Raw genomic sequence first — 14639 nt, forward strand, 5'->3', positions numbered from 1 at the left:
TTGAATACAGAGATGAGAATTTTAAATTTGAGGCATTGGATGAGATACAAACCAGAGGCCTCAGGGGGATATCAATGATCTCACGGTGTAATTTGAGGAAGAGCAGCGAATTTCCCAATCGTTTACCGGGTGGTGGTGTCACCCCTCCACCTCCTTTGTTCGGCGGAGAGTTTCATCTGTTGACTTTTTTATAAATGAAAATAAAACCACCCAGTTTGTATATTTACTGAATAAACAGGTTATCTGGCCATGGATCTCGTTCGCTGTTTGTTGGGATCTTGCTATGCGAAAACTGGCTGTAATGATCCCTACGTTACAACACTTTGCAAACAGTTGTCTGACGGTGAAACATTCTGGGATGTTCTGAGCTCACCTTCATGAAGAAACAATCAGATTGCCAATGACTGACTGCATTATCGGAGGAACCCTTAATGATCCATTACTATCTGCCCTGTGTCTTTCATTCAATCCCAGTCATATCATTACCTACTGCTGTTTATTGATTCTAGAGAGTCCTCCATTATTCCACTGGTACTTTTCATCTGCTCAAAGTTTACTTTGCATTTTGATAGAGTTCGTACAAGTGACAAATTAAAAGGTGGGGCTGATTGGCATATACATTTGCACCATAACTTTGTAAATGAGAGCAAAATACTGCAGGAGCTGGAAATCTGAAATAAAAAGAGAAAATGCTGGAAATACTCAGCAGGTCAGACAGCAGCTGTGGAGAGAGAGGCAGAGTCAATGTTTCAGATTGATGACCTTTCATTAGAACTGATTCTTCTGAAATGTTAACTCTGTTTCTGTCTCAGACCAGCTGAGTATTTTCATCATCTTCTGAGAGGATTGGATGGGGTAAATACCAAGAAACTACTTCCTCTGGTGTGGGGGACTCCAGAACAAGGGGACACAGTCTTAAAATCAGAGCCAGACCTTGCGGGGGGTGATGTCTCATAAAGGCTAGTGGAAATGTGGAATTCTCCCTCCCAAAAAGCTGTGGATGGCACGGGTCAACTTAATCTGTTTAGCTCTTTCGAAGAGCTGGCACAGGTATGATGGGACGAATGGCTGCCTGTGTGCTTTATCATTCTACACCCCACTGAGCAATGGGGAGCTAAAGTTAGGAATCAGATCAGCTGTCATCAGCCTCTGAAACATATACTTATAAAAGTACATATCACCATACACACTCGCGCACACACACTCATGCACGCTGTCACATACTTTCTCACACACTCTCACTCACACACTCTCACTCCCACACACTCACTCACACACTCTCACTCACACACTCTCACTCACACACTCTCACTCACACATTCTCATACAAATGCACACACTCATGCACACCTGCTCACACATTCTCACTCATACTCACACTCGCTCACATACACTAGCTCACACACATTCACTCACTCACACACACACACACTCACGCACTCACACACACACACAAACACTTGCTCACATACACTCGCTCACACTCACACACACTCACTCATGGACACACACACACTCCCTCTCCCTCACGGTCTCTCTCTCTCTGTGGCTCATCACCAAACTTCTCAACACTCACTTATAAACAGTGTCTATTCTAGCTGCAGTCTTAGATAAGCACCTTACTTTCCAATCTCGTTTGAACGGTGACAAGCCGATTAGTTAAAAAGTGTTCCCTCAGATGTCATGTTTCTTTCACATTCTGGAATATTTCTGTAAAGCTCAGCTCTGTCTCTGTATCAGCTCCTGGTAATGGGGTAAGTTCTTTACCAGCTGCAGCTCATCAATAACTACTGGAGGAGCCAAACCAGGTAGCTTCAGTCAGCAGCTTCTCCAGCTGTGTGTTCGTGGCTACCTCTTTTGTTTTGTTATTAGCTAGTAACATAGAAATACATTGAATTCACAGCATAGAAAAAGACCAACCAATCCATGCTCCCTTGAACCTCCTCCCAACCTCCCACATCTCTATCAGCAAATCCTTCTATTCCTTTCTCCCGCATGTTTTTGTCCAGCTTCCCCTTAAATGTATCTATTCTGTTCACCTCAACAACTCCCTGTGATAGTGAGTTCCACATTCTCAGCACTCTCTGGGTAAAGAAGTTTCTCCTGAATTCCCGATTGGATTTCTTGGTGACTATCTTATATTGATGGCCTGCAGTTATGCTCTTCCCCACAAGAGGAAACAGTCTCTCTGTGACCACTCTATCAAAACAGTTCATAATTAGGTCATCCATCAGCCTTCTCTTTTCAAGAACAAAGAGACCCAGCCTGTTCATCCTTTCTTCCTTGGTATAACCTCGCATTTCTGGTATCATCCTCGTAAATCATTTTTGCACCTTCTCCAGTGCTTTTATAAACTTCCCTTTTTCCTAAAATTCACTCTCGGAATTCATGGACAAGACCAGAATTGATTACTGATCCCGAGTTGCTCTTGAAAGGGTGGTGGTAGACTTTCTTTTTGAACCACTGCAGTCAGTGTGCTGAAAGAGCTCCCACAGAGCTGTGATGTCAGGAGTTCCAGGATTTGGACCCAGCAATGATGAAGGGACGGCTGATAAATATCCAAAACAGGAGGGGATGTGACGGTGTTCCCATGCACCTGCTGCCCTTGTCCTTCTACAAAGAAGGACTTGCATTTTTATAGCACCTTTTATGAAACCAGACATTTTAAGGAACTTTACAGCCAATGAAGTACTTTTGAAGTGTAGTCACTGTTGTAATGTAGGAACTGTGCACACAGTAAGATCCCAGAAGTAGCAATTTTGAGAGTGACCAGATAATCTGTTGATATTATGTTGGTTGAGGGATAGATATTGGCCAGGACACCACGGAGAACTCCCCTGCTCTTCTTCAGAATAGAGCTATGGAATCTTTAGGGCAGACAGGGCCTTGCTTTAAGGTCTCACCTGAAAGGCAGCACCTCCAATAGTGCAGCATTCCCTCAGTACTGCACTGGAATGTCCACCTTGATTTTTGAACTTAAGTCCTGGGGTGGGACTTGAACCCAGAATGTTCTGACTCAGAAGTAAGTGTTACCAACTGGGCTACGGCTTGCTAGGGCAGTGCTGTTGAAAGAGTCTTGGTGAATTGCTGCATCCTCTAGATAGTAGACACTGCAGAGATGGGGCGTCGGAGGCAAAGGGAGTGAATGGTTGAGCGACCGATCCTCTCTTTCCCTCCATTGCAAAAGCTCTCATCTCTTATAAACTTATTGATACTATCCTGGTTGGTGTTCTTCAGAACTTCCTTCTCTTTCCCCTTCTTAACTCCGATTCCCTGAGCTGCACCCTCGCCCTCTTCCCTGCATCCTCCTTGTGTCGTACCATCTTCCCACTCCGACTCAATCTCTCCTCAGGTCTGTACATTGTGGAACATCCCTCCCCTCCCCCACCCCCTCCTCAGTCTTCCCTTCCATCAACAATCTCCTGGCATCTCTTAATCATTAGTTCCTTATTTATGGCACCTTCTCTCCTAATTTTTTTTTCACATTAGTGCTGCCTACCACATTGAGTTGCCAACCCTCCAGAATTGCCCCTGAGTTTCCAGGAATTGCAAATTAATCTCCAAGATATTGCAGGAGATAAGTCATAGAGGCATTGAGCAGAATTATGTTGAAATTCTTTGAACACTTTAAATTATTAATTTTAAAATTATCGGAGATCGGGGGGGGGGGGGGAAATTGGCTATTTCGATCAAATCATGGCGGATCTGTGTCTCAACTCCACCTTCCCACCTTGGTTCCATAACCCTTAGATTGTCATTGGGGAAAGGGTATTATCGCTTGCAGTTTTGAAATCTCCAATTGACTCCTCCAGCCTCAACAGCTTCTTTTGGGATAGAGAGTTCCAGATTCACACTCCCCTTTGTGTGAAAAAGTTCTCCCTGAATGGCCTGGCTCTAACTTTAAAGTTATGTTGCCTTATTCTGGACTCCCCCTACCAGAGGAAATATTTCAGGCTGATCAGTCCCAATGAAAGGTCACTGACTTAAAATGTGTTTCTCTCCCCGCAGATGCTGCCTGACCTACTGTGTGTTCCCAGGAAGTAGTTTCTCTCTGTTTACCTGATCAAGTCCTTTAATTATCTTAAACACCTCGATTAGATCACCCCCTAATCTTCTGTACTCGAGGGAATATAAGCCCAGTCTCTGAAAACTGTCCTCATAATTCAACCCTCTAAGCCCTGGTATCAGTCTGGTGAATATGCACTGCACCCCCTCCAAGGCCAATATAACCATCCCAAGGTGTGGTGCCCAGAACTGAGCACAGTTACTCCAAATGGAGTCTGACCAGACCTCTGAATGGCTGTAATCTAACTTCCTCCCTTCCAGACCCCTTGTGATAACGGCCCTCATTCCATTTGCCATATTAATTAATCCAATTGTGTCAATGGTCTGCTCCCTTTCCAATTGGTCTTGGGAAGTCAGGGCACCTAGAAGATGGCCCAAGGGTGTGAGTGTGACAGTGGGATGGTTTGTGATGGCAGATCATGTGACGAGACTTTCAGGAATGTATCCAATCAGAGTTGGCAACTCTGCTCCCACAGGAGGCCTGGAGCTTTCGACTAGATTTCTTTGTGCGACAGAAACAGAAAATAAGTGCATTTGCTTCAACTTACTCATTTTTTACAATAAAAGAAAATTCTAGAAGCTTTTAGCAGGTCAGACAGCATCCGCAGGGAGAGAAGCCGTGTTAATGTTTCAGGTCGATTACCTTTTCTGAGAACTGGATGTTAGAAGTGTAGAGGTAGGGAACTGATAGAGGAGTGGGGAGAAGAACAAAGGGTCTGTGATAGGGTGGAGGGCTGGAGTGACTACAATAACAACCTGCATTCATATAGTACCTTTAATAAAATATCCCAAGATACTTCAAAGGAGCGATATCAAACAAGGAGATAATAGGACCGATGACCAAAAAATTGGTCAAAGAGATAGGTTTTAAGGAGCGTCTTAAAGGAGGAGAGGGAAGCAAAGAGGTTTAGGGAGGGAATTCCAGAGCTTGGGGCCCAGGCAACTGAAGGTACGACCGCCAATGTTGGAGCAATGAAAAGTGGGATGCTGAAGAGGCCAGAATTGGAGGACTTCAGAGATCTCGGAGCATTGTAGAGCTGGCGAAGGTTGCAGAGATTAAATAACAAAAGGGATGATGGTGCAAGGCAAAAAGGGAGCAGTAATGGGACAAGTTAAAAAAACAAAAGATGGATCCAGAGGAGGTATAAATAGCAACAGCAGAGCCATTATTAACAGCTGCTATCTGAGAAAATACGAGCGGTGTGATCATGATCGAAAATTGTTGAACTCAATGCTGAGGCCAGAAGGTTGTAGATTGCCTCACTGAAAGATGATTCAGCTGAAGAAGATTCAATGATAAATTGCAAAAGGGAATCCGATAAGTACGTGAAGGGGAAAAATTAGCAGAGCGATGAAGAAAGAGCAGGGAGATTGGGATGAATTGGATACTCTTTCAAAGTCACATAGGTTCGCTGGGCTGAATGATGAACGATGACTGAACGATTGGCTCCTTCTCCGCTACCTCATTCTATGAGGTGGTGTTCCTCAAATTTGAGACAGTAACCGCGGAAACCTATTTACCTTCCCTTTCCTTCCCTTCCTCAGGTAGGTTCGTTCTTCATGATTAACCTCTGCTTGGTTGTCATAGCGACACAGTTCTCGGAGACGAAGCAGCGAGAGCACCAGCTGATGCAGGAGCAGCGGGCCCTGTACCTCTCGTCCAGCACGGTCGCCAGCTTTGCTGAGCCAGGTGACTGCTATGAGGAGATCTTCCAGTACGTGTGCCACATCCTGCGCAAAGCCAGGCGCCGCACGGTGGGACTCTATGCCAGCTTCCACACCCGTCGTCATGGCAACCGAGGAGCTTCCAATCTCGACGTCTGCCAGAAGGAGTGTGGTAGGTAATTGGAGGAGCAGGTTGAGGAACGTTATTTAACATATAGACCGAGAATGTGAAGACAGCATCCGTGTAAAAATAACTTCTCATTTCTACAGCCTCAGGATGTCCCCAAGTGCTTTACAGCCAGTGAAACATTTTTGAAATGTAGTTATTGTTGGAATGTAGGGAACGTGGCAGCCAATTTGCGCACAGCAAGCTCCCACATTCAGCGATGAGATAAATGACCAGATCATCGTTCTTTAGTAATGTTGGTTGAGAGATTAAATATTAGACACGGGAGAGAACCTCCATAATCTTCTTCAAAGTAGTGGTCATGTGATCATTTACACCCACCTCTGAGGTCAGAAGTTGCAGTAATCCTTCCGTACTGCCTCTCCAACAGTGCAGCATTCCCTCAGTACTGCCCCTCCAACAGTGCAGCATTCCCTCAGTACTGCCCCTCCAACAGTGCAGCACTCCCTCTGTACTGTCCCTCCACCAGTGCAGTAATCCCTCAGTACTGCCCCTCTGTTAGTGCAGTACTCCCTCTATATTGCCCCTCCACCAGTGCAGTAATCCCTCAGTACTGCCCCTCTGTTAGTGCAGTACTCGCTCTGTACTGCCACACCAACAGTGCAGCATTCCCTCAGTACTGCCCCTCCAACAGTGCAGCACTCCCTCTGTACTGCCCCTCTGATAGTGCAGTACTGCCCTTCCAACAATGCAGCACTCCCTCACCACTGCCCATCCACCAGTGCAGCACTCCCTCAGTACTGCCCCTCTGTTAGTGCAGTACTCCCTCTGTACTGCCCCTCCAACAGTGCAGCACTCCCTCAGTACTGCCCCTCCAACAGTGCAGTAATCCCTCTGCACTGCCTCTCCAACAGTGCAGCACTCCCTCAGTACTGCCCCTCCACCAGTGCAGTACTCCCTCTGTACTGCCCCTCTTAGTGCAGTACTCCCTCTGTACTGCCCCTCCACCAGTGCAGCAATCCCTCAGTACTGCCCCTCTGTTAGTGCAGTACTCCCTCTGTACTGCCCCTCCAACAGTGCAGTAATCCCTCTGCACTGCCTCTCCAACAGTGCAGCACTCCCTCAGTACTGCCCCTCCACCAGTGCAGTAATCCCTCAGTACTGCCCCTCTGTTAGTGCAGTACTCCCTCAGTACTGCCCCTCCACCAGTGCAGTAATCCCTCAGTACTGCCCCTCTGTTAGTGCAGTACTCCCTCTGTACTGCCCCTCCAACAGTGCAGCATTCCCTCAGTACTGCCCCTCCAACAGTGCAGCACTCCCTCTGTACTGCCCCTCCAACAGTGCAGTAATCCCTCTGTACTGCCTCTCCAACAGTGCAGCACTCCCTCAGTACTGCCCCTCTGATAGTGCAGTTCTCCCTCAGTACTGCCCTTCCAACAGTGCAGCACTCCCTCACCACTGCCCCTCCACCAGTGCAGCACTCCCTCAATACTGCCCCTCTGTTAGTGCAGTACTCCCTCTGTACTGCCCCTCCAACAGTGCAGCACTCCCTCTGTACTGCCCCTCCACCAGTGCAGTAATCCCTCAGTACTGCCCCTCTGTTAGTGCAGTACTCCCTCTGTACTGCCACACCAACAGTGCAGCATTCCCTCAGTACTGCCCCTCCAATAGTGCAGCACTCCCTCTGTACTGCCTCTCTGATAGTGCAGTACTGCCCTTCCAACAGTGCAGCACTCCCTCAGTACTGCCCCTCTGTTAGTGCAGTACTCCCTCTGTACTGCCCCTCCAACAGTGCAACACTCCCTCAGTACTGCCCCTCCAACAGTGCAGTAATCCCTCTGCACTGCCTCTCCAACAGTGCAGCACTCCCTCAGTACTGCCCCTCCACCAGTGCAGTACTCCCTCTGTACAGCCCCTCTTAGTGCAGTACTCCCTCTGTACTGCCTCTCCAACAGTGCAGCACTCCCTCATTACTGCCCCTCCACCAGTGCAGTACTCCCTCTGTACTGCCCCTCTTAGTGCAGCACTCCCTCTGTACTGCCCCTCCACCAGTGCAGCAATCCCTCAGTACTGCCCCTCTGTTAGTGCAGCACTCCCTCACCACTGCCCCTCCATCAGTGCAGCACTCCCTCAATACTGCCCCTCTGTTAGTGCAGTACTCCCTCTGTACTGCCCCTCCAACAGTGCAGCACTCCCTCTGTACTGCCCCTCCACCAGTGCAGTAATCCCTCAGTACTGCCCCTCTGTTAGTGCAGTACTCCCTCTGTACTGCCCCTCCAACAGTGCAGCGCTCCCTCATTACTGCCCCTCCAACAGTGCAGTAATCCCTCTGTACTGCCTCTCCAACAGTGCAGCACTCCCTCAGTACTGCCCCTCTGATAGTGCAGTTCTCCCTCAGTACTGCCCTTCCAACAGTGCAGCACTCCCTCACCACTGCCCCTCCACCAGTGCAGCACTCCCTCAATACTGCCCCTCTGTTAGTGCAGTACTCCCTCTGTACTGCCCCTCCAACAGTGCAGCACTCCCTCTGTACTGCCCCTCCACCAGTGCAGTAATCCCTCAGTACTGCCCCTCTGTTAGTGCAGTACTCCCTCTGTACTGCCACACCAACAGTGCAGCATTCCCTCAGTACTGCCCCTCCAACAGTGCAGCACTCCCTCAGTACTGCCCCTCCAACAGTGCAGTAATCCCTCTGCACTGCCTCTCCAACAGTGCAGCACTCCCTCAGTACTGCCCCTCCACCAGTGCAGTACTCCCTCTGTACTGCCCCTCTTAGTGCAGTACTCCCTCTGTACTGCCCCTCCACCAGTGCAGTAATCCCTCAGTACTGCCCCTCTGTTAGTGCAGTACTCCCTCTGTACTGCCCCTCCAACAGTGCAGCATTCCCTCAGTACTGCCCCTCCAACAGTGCAGCACTCCCTCTGTACTGCCCCTCTGATAGTGCAGTACTCCCTCTGTGCTGCCCCTCTGATAGTGCGGTACTCTCCTTCCGACAGTGCAGCACTCCCTCACCACTGCCCCTCCACCAGTACAGCACTCCCTCAGTACTGCCCCTCTGATAGTGCAGTACTCCCTCTGTACTGCCCCTCCAACAGTGCAGCACTCCCTCAGTACTGCCCCTCCAACAGTGCAGTAATCCCTCTGTACTGCCTCTCCAACAGTGCAGTACTCCCTCTGTACTGCCCCTCCAAAGTGCAGCCCTCCCTCAGTACTGCCCCTCCAACAGTGCAGCACTCCCTCAGTACTGCCCCTCAGTGCAGTACTCTCTCTGTACTGCCCCTCCACCAGTGCAGTAATCCCTCTGTACTGCCCCTCTGTTAGTGCAGTACTCCCTCTGTACTGCCCCTCCAACAGTGCAGCATTCCCTCAGTACTGCCCCTCCAACAGTGCAGCATTCCCTCAGTACTGCCCCTCCAACAGTGCAGCATTCCCTCAGTACTGCCCCTCCAACAGTGCAGTACTCCCTCTGTACTGCCCCTCCAACAGTGCAGTAATCCCTCTGTACTGCCTCTCCAACAGTGCAGTACTCCCTCAGTACTTCCCCTCCAACAGTGCAGTAATCCCTCTGTACTGCCTCTCCAACAGTGCAGTACTCCCTCAGTACTTCCCCTCCAACAGTGCAGTACTCCCTCTGTACTGCCCCTCCAACAGTGCAGTAATCCCTCTGTACTGCCTCTCCAACAGTGCAGTACTCCCTCAGTACTGCCCTTCCAACAGTGCAGCACTCCCTCACCACTGCCCCTCCACCAGTGCAGCACTCCCTCAATACTGCCCCTCTGTTAGTGCAGTACTCCCTCTGTACTGCCCCTCCAACAGTGCAGCACTCCCTCAGTACTGCCCCTCCAACAGTGCAGTAATCCCTCTGTACTGCCTCTCCAACAGTGCAGCACTCCCTCAGTACTGCCCCTCTGATAGTGCAGTTCTCCCTCAGTACTGCCCTTCCAACAGTGCAGCACTCCCTCACCACTGCCCCTCCACCAGTACAGCACTCCCTCAATACTGCCCCTCTGTTAGTGCAGTACTCCCTCTGTACTGCCCCTCCAACAGTGCAGCACTCTCTCAGTACTGCCCCTCCAACAGTGCAGTAATCCCTCTGTACTGCCTCTCCAACAGTGCAGTACTCCCTCTGTACTGCCCCTCCAAAGTGCAGCCCTCCCTCAGTACTGCTCCTCCAACAGTGCAGCACTCCCTCAGTACTGCCCCTCCAACAGTGCAGTAATCCCTCTGCACTGCCTCTCCAACAGTGCAGCACTCCCTCAGTACTGCCCCTCCACCAGTGCAGTACTCCCTCTGTACTGCCCCTCTTAGTGCAGTACTCCCTCTGTACTGCCCCTCCACCAGTGCAGCAATCCCTCAGTACTGCCCCTCTGTTAGTGCAGCATTCCCTCAGTACTGCCCCTCCAACAGTGCAGCACTCCCTCTGTACTGCCCCTCTGATAGTGCAGTACTCCCTCAGTACTGCCCCTCCAACAGTGCAGCACTCCCTCTGTACTGCCCCTCTGATAGTGCGGTACTCTCCTTCCGACAGTGCAGCACTCCCTCACCACTGCCCCTCCACCAGTACAGCACTCCCTCAGTACTGCCCCTCTGTTAGTGCAGTACTCCCTCTGTACTGCCCCTCCAACAGTGCAGCATTCCCTCAGTACTGCCCCTCCAACAGTGCAGTACTCCCTCTGTACTGCCCCTCCAACAGTGCAGCACTCCCTCAGTACTGCCCCTCCAACAGTGCAGTAATCCCTCTGTACTGCCTCTCCAACAGTGCAGTACTCCCTCTGTACTGCCCCTCAGTGCAGTACTCTCTCTGTACTGCCCCTCCACCAGTGCAGTAATCCCTCTGTACTGCCCCTCTGTTAGTGCAGTACTCCCTCTGTACTGCCCCTCCAACAGTGCAGCATTCCCTCAGTACTGCCCCTCCAACAGTGCAGTACTCCCTCAGTACTGCCCCTCCAACAGTGCCGTACTCCCTCAGTACTGCCCTTCCAACAGTGCAGCACTCCCTCACCACTGCCCCTCCACCAGTGCAGCACTCCCTCAATACTGCCCCTCTGTTAGTGCAGTACTCCCTTTGTACTGCCCCTCCAACAGTGCAGCACTCCCTCAGTACTGCCCCTCCAACAGTGCAGTAATCCCTCTGTACTGCCTCTCCAACATTGCAGCACTCCCTCAGTACTGCCCCTCTGATAGTGCAGTTCTCCCTCAGTACTGCCCTTCCAACAGTGCAGTACTCCCTCACCACTGCCCCTCCACCAGTACAGCACTCCCTCAATACTGCCCCTCTGTTAGTGCAGTACTCCCTCTGTACTGCCCCTCCAACAGTGCAGTAATCCCTCTGTACTGCCTCTCCAACAGTGCAGTACTCCCTCTGTACTGCCCCTCCAAAGTGCAGCCCTCCCTCAGTACTGACCCTACAACAGTGCAGTGCTCCCTCAGTCTGGATTTTCTGCTCAAGTCCCTGGAGTGGGACCTGAACCCTTGTGACTCGAAGGTGAGCATGCGACCCACTAAACCACAGTTGCTGACACTGAAGCTTGTTTAGCACCACATAAACAGAGAACTGTACAGCCTACAGACTGGAGGCGTCAGTCTGATGGGAGTTCTATAAAACATCCCTGTTTCAGCAAACAACTCAACTATTCATTGTCTTTTTCCACTAATGTTCTTTTCAAATAACAGACCATAGAATATTTATGAAGTGCGACATTTTCAGGCAATGAATCTCTTGCGTAGAACTGAGTCAGTTCATCACTAAGGGCTGGGATTGCTACAGATTCAGTTGTTACAATTTAACCAAGGCGTTTGTGTTGACTAAATAAGTGAAGAATGTGTTGGTGTGTTTGTATCAAATGCCTCAATTGAAATAGCAGATCATTTCATATAAACTCTTACTGTATAAGCTCAAACCAGATGTGTTTTTTTAAAAAAGAACAAGGGCAAAATACTACATATTCTGGAATCTGAAATAAAGGCAGAATATGCTGGAAAATCTCAGTAGGTCTGGCAGCATCTGTGAAGACAGAAACCGAGTTATCATTTCAGATCAATGACTTTTCATTTGGTGTTAACTCTTGTTTCTCTCTCCACAGACGTTGCCAGACCTGCTGAGTATTTCCAGCATTTTCTGTCTTTATTTATTTTTTTAATTCAGAAAGCCCAGTGAAGAGGATTGCTGGATAAAGGACTTCAGCATTGTAGTCAGAGAATAGTTACTAAAGTGACATCAAGTTTAACTTTAAAGTCATTCCATTGTAGGAAAGGGGGAAGAGAGAAAGAAGGAGACAAAGAGAGAGAGAGAGCGGCACGTAGAGAGAGAGAGAGAGAGCGCGGCACAGAGAGAGAGAGAGAGAGCGGCAGAGAGAGAGAGAGAGAGAGAGAGAGCGGCACAGAAAGAGAGAGAGAGAGTGACAGAGAGAGAGAGAGCACGGCACAGAGAGAGAGAGAGAGAGAGAGAGAGCGGCACAGAGAGAGAGAGAGAGAGAGTGACAGAGAGAGAGAGAGCACGGCACAGAGAGAGAGAGAGAGCGGCACAGAGAGAGAGAGAGCAGCACAGAGAGAGAGAGAGAGCGGCACAGAGAGAGAGAGAGAGCGGCACAGAGAGAGAGAGAGTGGGAGAGAGAGAGCGGCACAGAGAGAGAGAGAGAGAGCGCGGCACAGAGAGAGAGAGAGAGAGAGAGCGGCACAGAGAGAGAGACAGAGAGAGCGCGGCACAGAGAGAGAGAGAGAGAGCGGCAGAGAGAGAGAGAGAGTGGCACAGAGAGAGAGAGAGAGGGAGAGAGAGAGCGGCACAGAGAGAGAGAGAGCGGCACAGAGAGAGAGAGAGCGGCACAGAGAGAGAGAGGGAGCGGCACAGAGAGAGAGAGGGAGCGGCACAGAGAGAGAGAGGGAGCGGCACAGAGAGAGAGAGAGAGAGTGACACAGACAGAGAGAGCGCGGCACAGAGAGAGAGAGAGAGAGCGGCAGAGAGAGAGAGAGGGAGCGGCACAGAGAGAGAGAGGGAGCGGCACAGAGAGAGAGAGAGAGAGTGACACAGACAGAGAGAGCGCGGCACAGAGAGAGAGAGCGGCACAGAGAGAGAGAGAGAGCGGCACAGAGAGAGAGAGAGAGCGGCACAGAGAGAGAGAGGGAGCGGCACAGAGAGAGAGGGAGCGGCACAGAGAGAGAGAGAGTGACACAGAGAGAGAGAGCACGGCACAGAGAGAGAGAGAGAGAGAGGCACAGAGAGAGAGAGAGAGCGGCACAGAGAGAGAGAGAGAGAGAGAGCGGCACAGAGAGAGAGAGAGAGCGGCACAGAGAGAGAGAGAGAGCAGCACAGGGAGAGAGAGAGCGGCACAGAGAGAGAGAGAGTGGCACAGAGAGAGAGAGAGAGGGAGAGCAGCACAGAGAGAGAGAGAGAGAGCGGCACAGAGAGAGAGAGAGCAGCACAGAGAGAGAGAGCGGCACAGAGAGAGCGCGGCAATGAGAGAGAGAGAGAGAGAGCGGAGAATTTTTTTACACAAGTTATCCTGATCTGGAACTTGCTGCCTGAAAGGGCGGTGGAAGCAGATTCAATAGTAACTTTCAAAAGAGAATTGTATAAATACTTGAAAAAGTAAAAATTTGCAGGGCTGTGGAGAAAGAGCAGGGTTGAGTGGGACTAATTGTTCAGCTCTTTCAAAGAGCTGGCACAGGCACAATGGGCCGAATGGCCTTGCTCTGTGCTGTGTGATTCTATGATTCTGAAGAGTTACAGGTACATAGGAACGGAGTAGGTGAATTTCCTCAGTTTACTGCCACCAAAACTAACGGGTATCTGCAAAAGTTACGAGACAAAAGATTGGATGTACACCTACTGTATTTTTATACAGAGTGCTTCACCACATCCATCAGACACACTGCAAAGCACTTCACATGACCTTTGAGGTGCTGTCACTGTTGAGAAGTCAAGTTACCTCAACTTCCATTTCATCCAGTTGTATTGTGAGCCCCAGGGTAATTTCCTCCACGTCCCTGACTGAGAGATCATGCCAAGCAACTCTCTCTCCCTTTGACGACTGAGAGTCCACCTAGATTTTAAATTTGCCTCCATTTGCATCTCACCCAACCCTGGGTTATTTAGAAGTGTTGACCTGCATTTACTTTATCAATGCCTTTTGTACTTTATTGTGGTCACCCCTTAACCTCCTCTATTGATTTTTTAAATTCGTTCTTGGGATGTGGGCATCGCTGGCAAGGCTGGTCTTTATTTCCCATTCCTAGTTGCCTTGAAAAACTGCTGCAGTTTTCCCAGTAAACTGAGAGGTTTGATGCAACTGAGTGGGCCACTTCAGAGGGCAGTTAAAAGTCAGTCACGGTGGTGTGGGACTGAGTCACGTGTAGACCCAGACTGGATAAGGACAGCAGATTTCCTTCCCAAAAAGGAAGGAAACCCGCCAAGGTTACCTACATAACAATCTAAGGTGCAGTATAAACACCCTTCCTCAATATAACATCTTTTATGGCTACAATAGTGTAGTGGTTATGTTACTGGACTGACTGAAAAAAGTTTCTATCAGTTAGAGTGACCATAAAGTTGTCAGATTGTCGTTAATACAACTGGTTTGCAAAACTGAGCTCCTGTCCACCCTCTCAGGTGTACATAAAAGATCCCATGGCACTATTTCAAAGAAGAGCAGGGGAGTTCTCCCCATTGTCCTCGTCATTATTTATCCCTCAACCGACATCATAGCAACAGATCACTGTTGTTTATGGAACCTTGCTGTGTGCAAATTGGATGTTTCCTTCTTTACAACAGTGACTCCACTAATCA

General features: G+C 49.6%; 1 protein-coding gene across 1 annotated transcript in view; it reads left to right on the forward strand.

Moving 5' to 3' along the window:
• Positions 1–14639, forward strand: part of cacna1ia (calcium voltage-gated channel subunit alpha1 Ia) — a 235991-nt gene that overhangs the window by 42895 nt on the left and 178457 nt on the right. The window contains exon 7 of the mRNA XM_068020062.1: positions 5611–5902. Within this exon, the coding sequence (XP_067876163.1) occupies positions 5611–5902 (292 nt within the window). The remainder of the gene's footprint in view (positions 1–5610; positions 5903–14639) is intronic.

This window comes from Heterodontus francisci, chromosome 41, assembly GCF_036365525.1.
Source record: "Heterodontus francisci isolate sHetFra1 chromosome 41, sHetFra1.hap1, whole genome shotgun sequence".
Lineage (NCBI taxonomy): Eukaryota > Metazoa > Chordata > Chondrichthyes > Heterodontiformes > Heterodontidae > Heterodontus > Heterodontus francisci.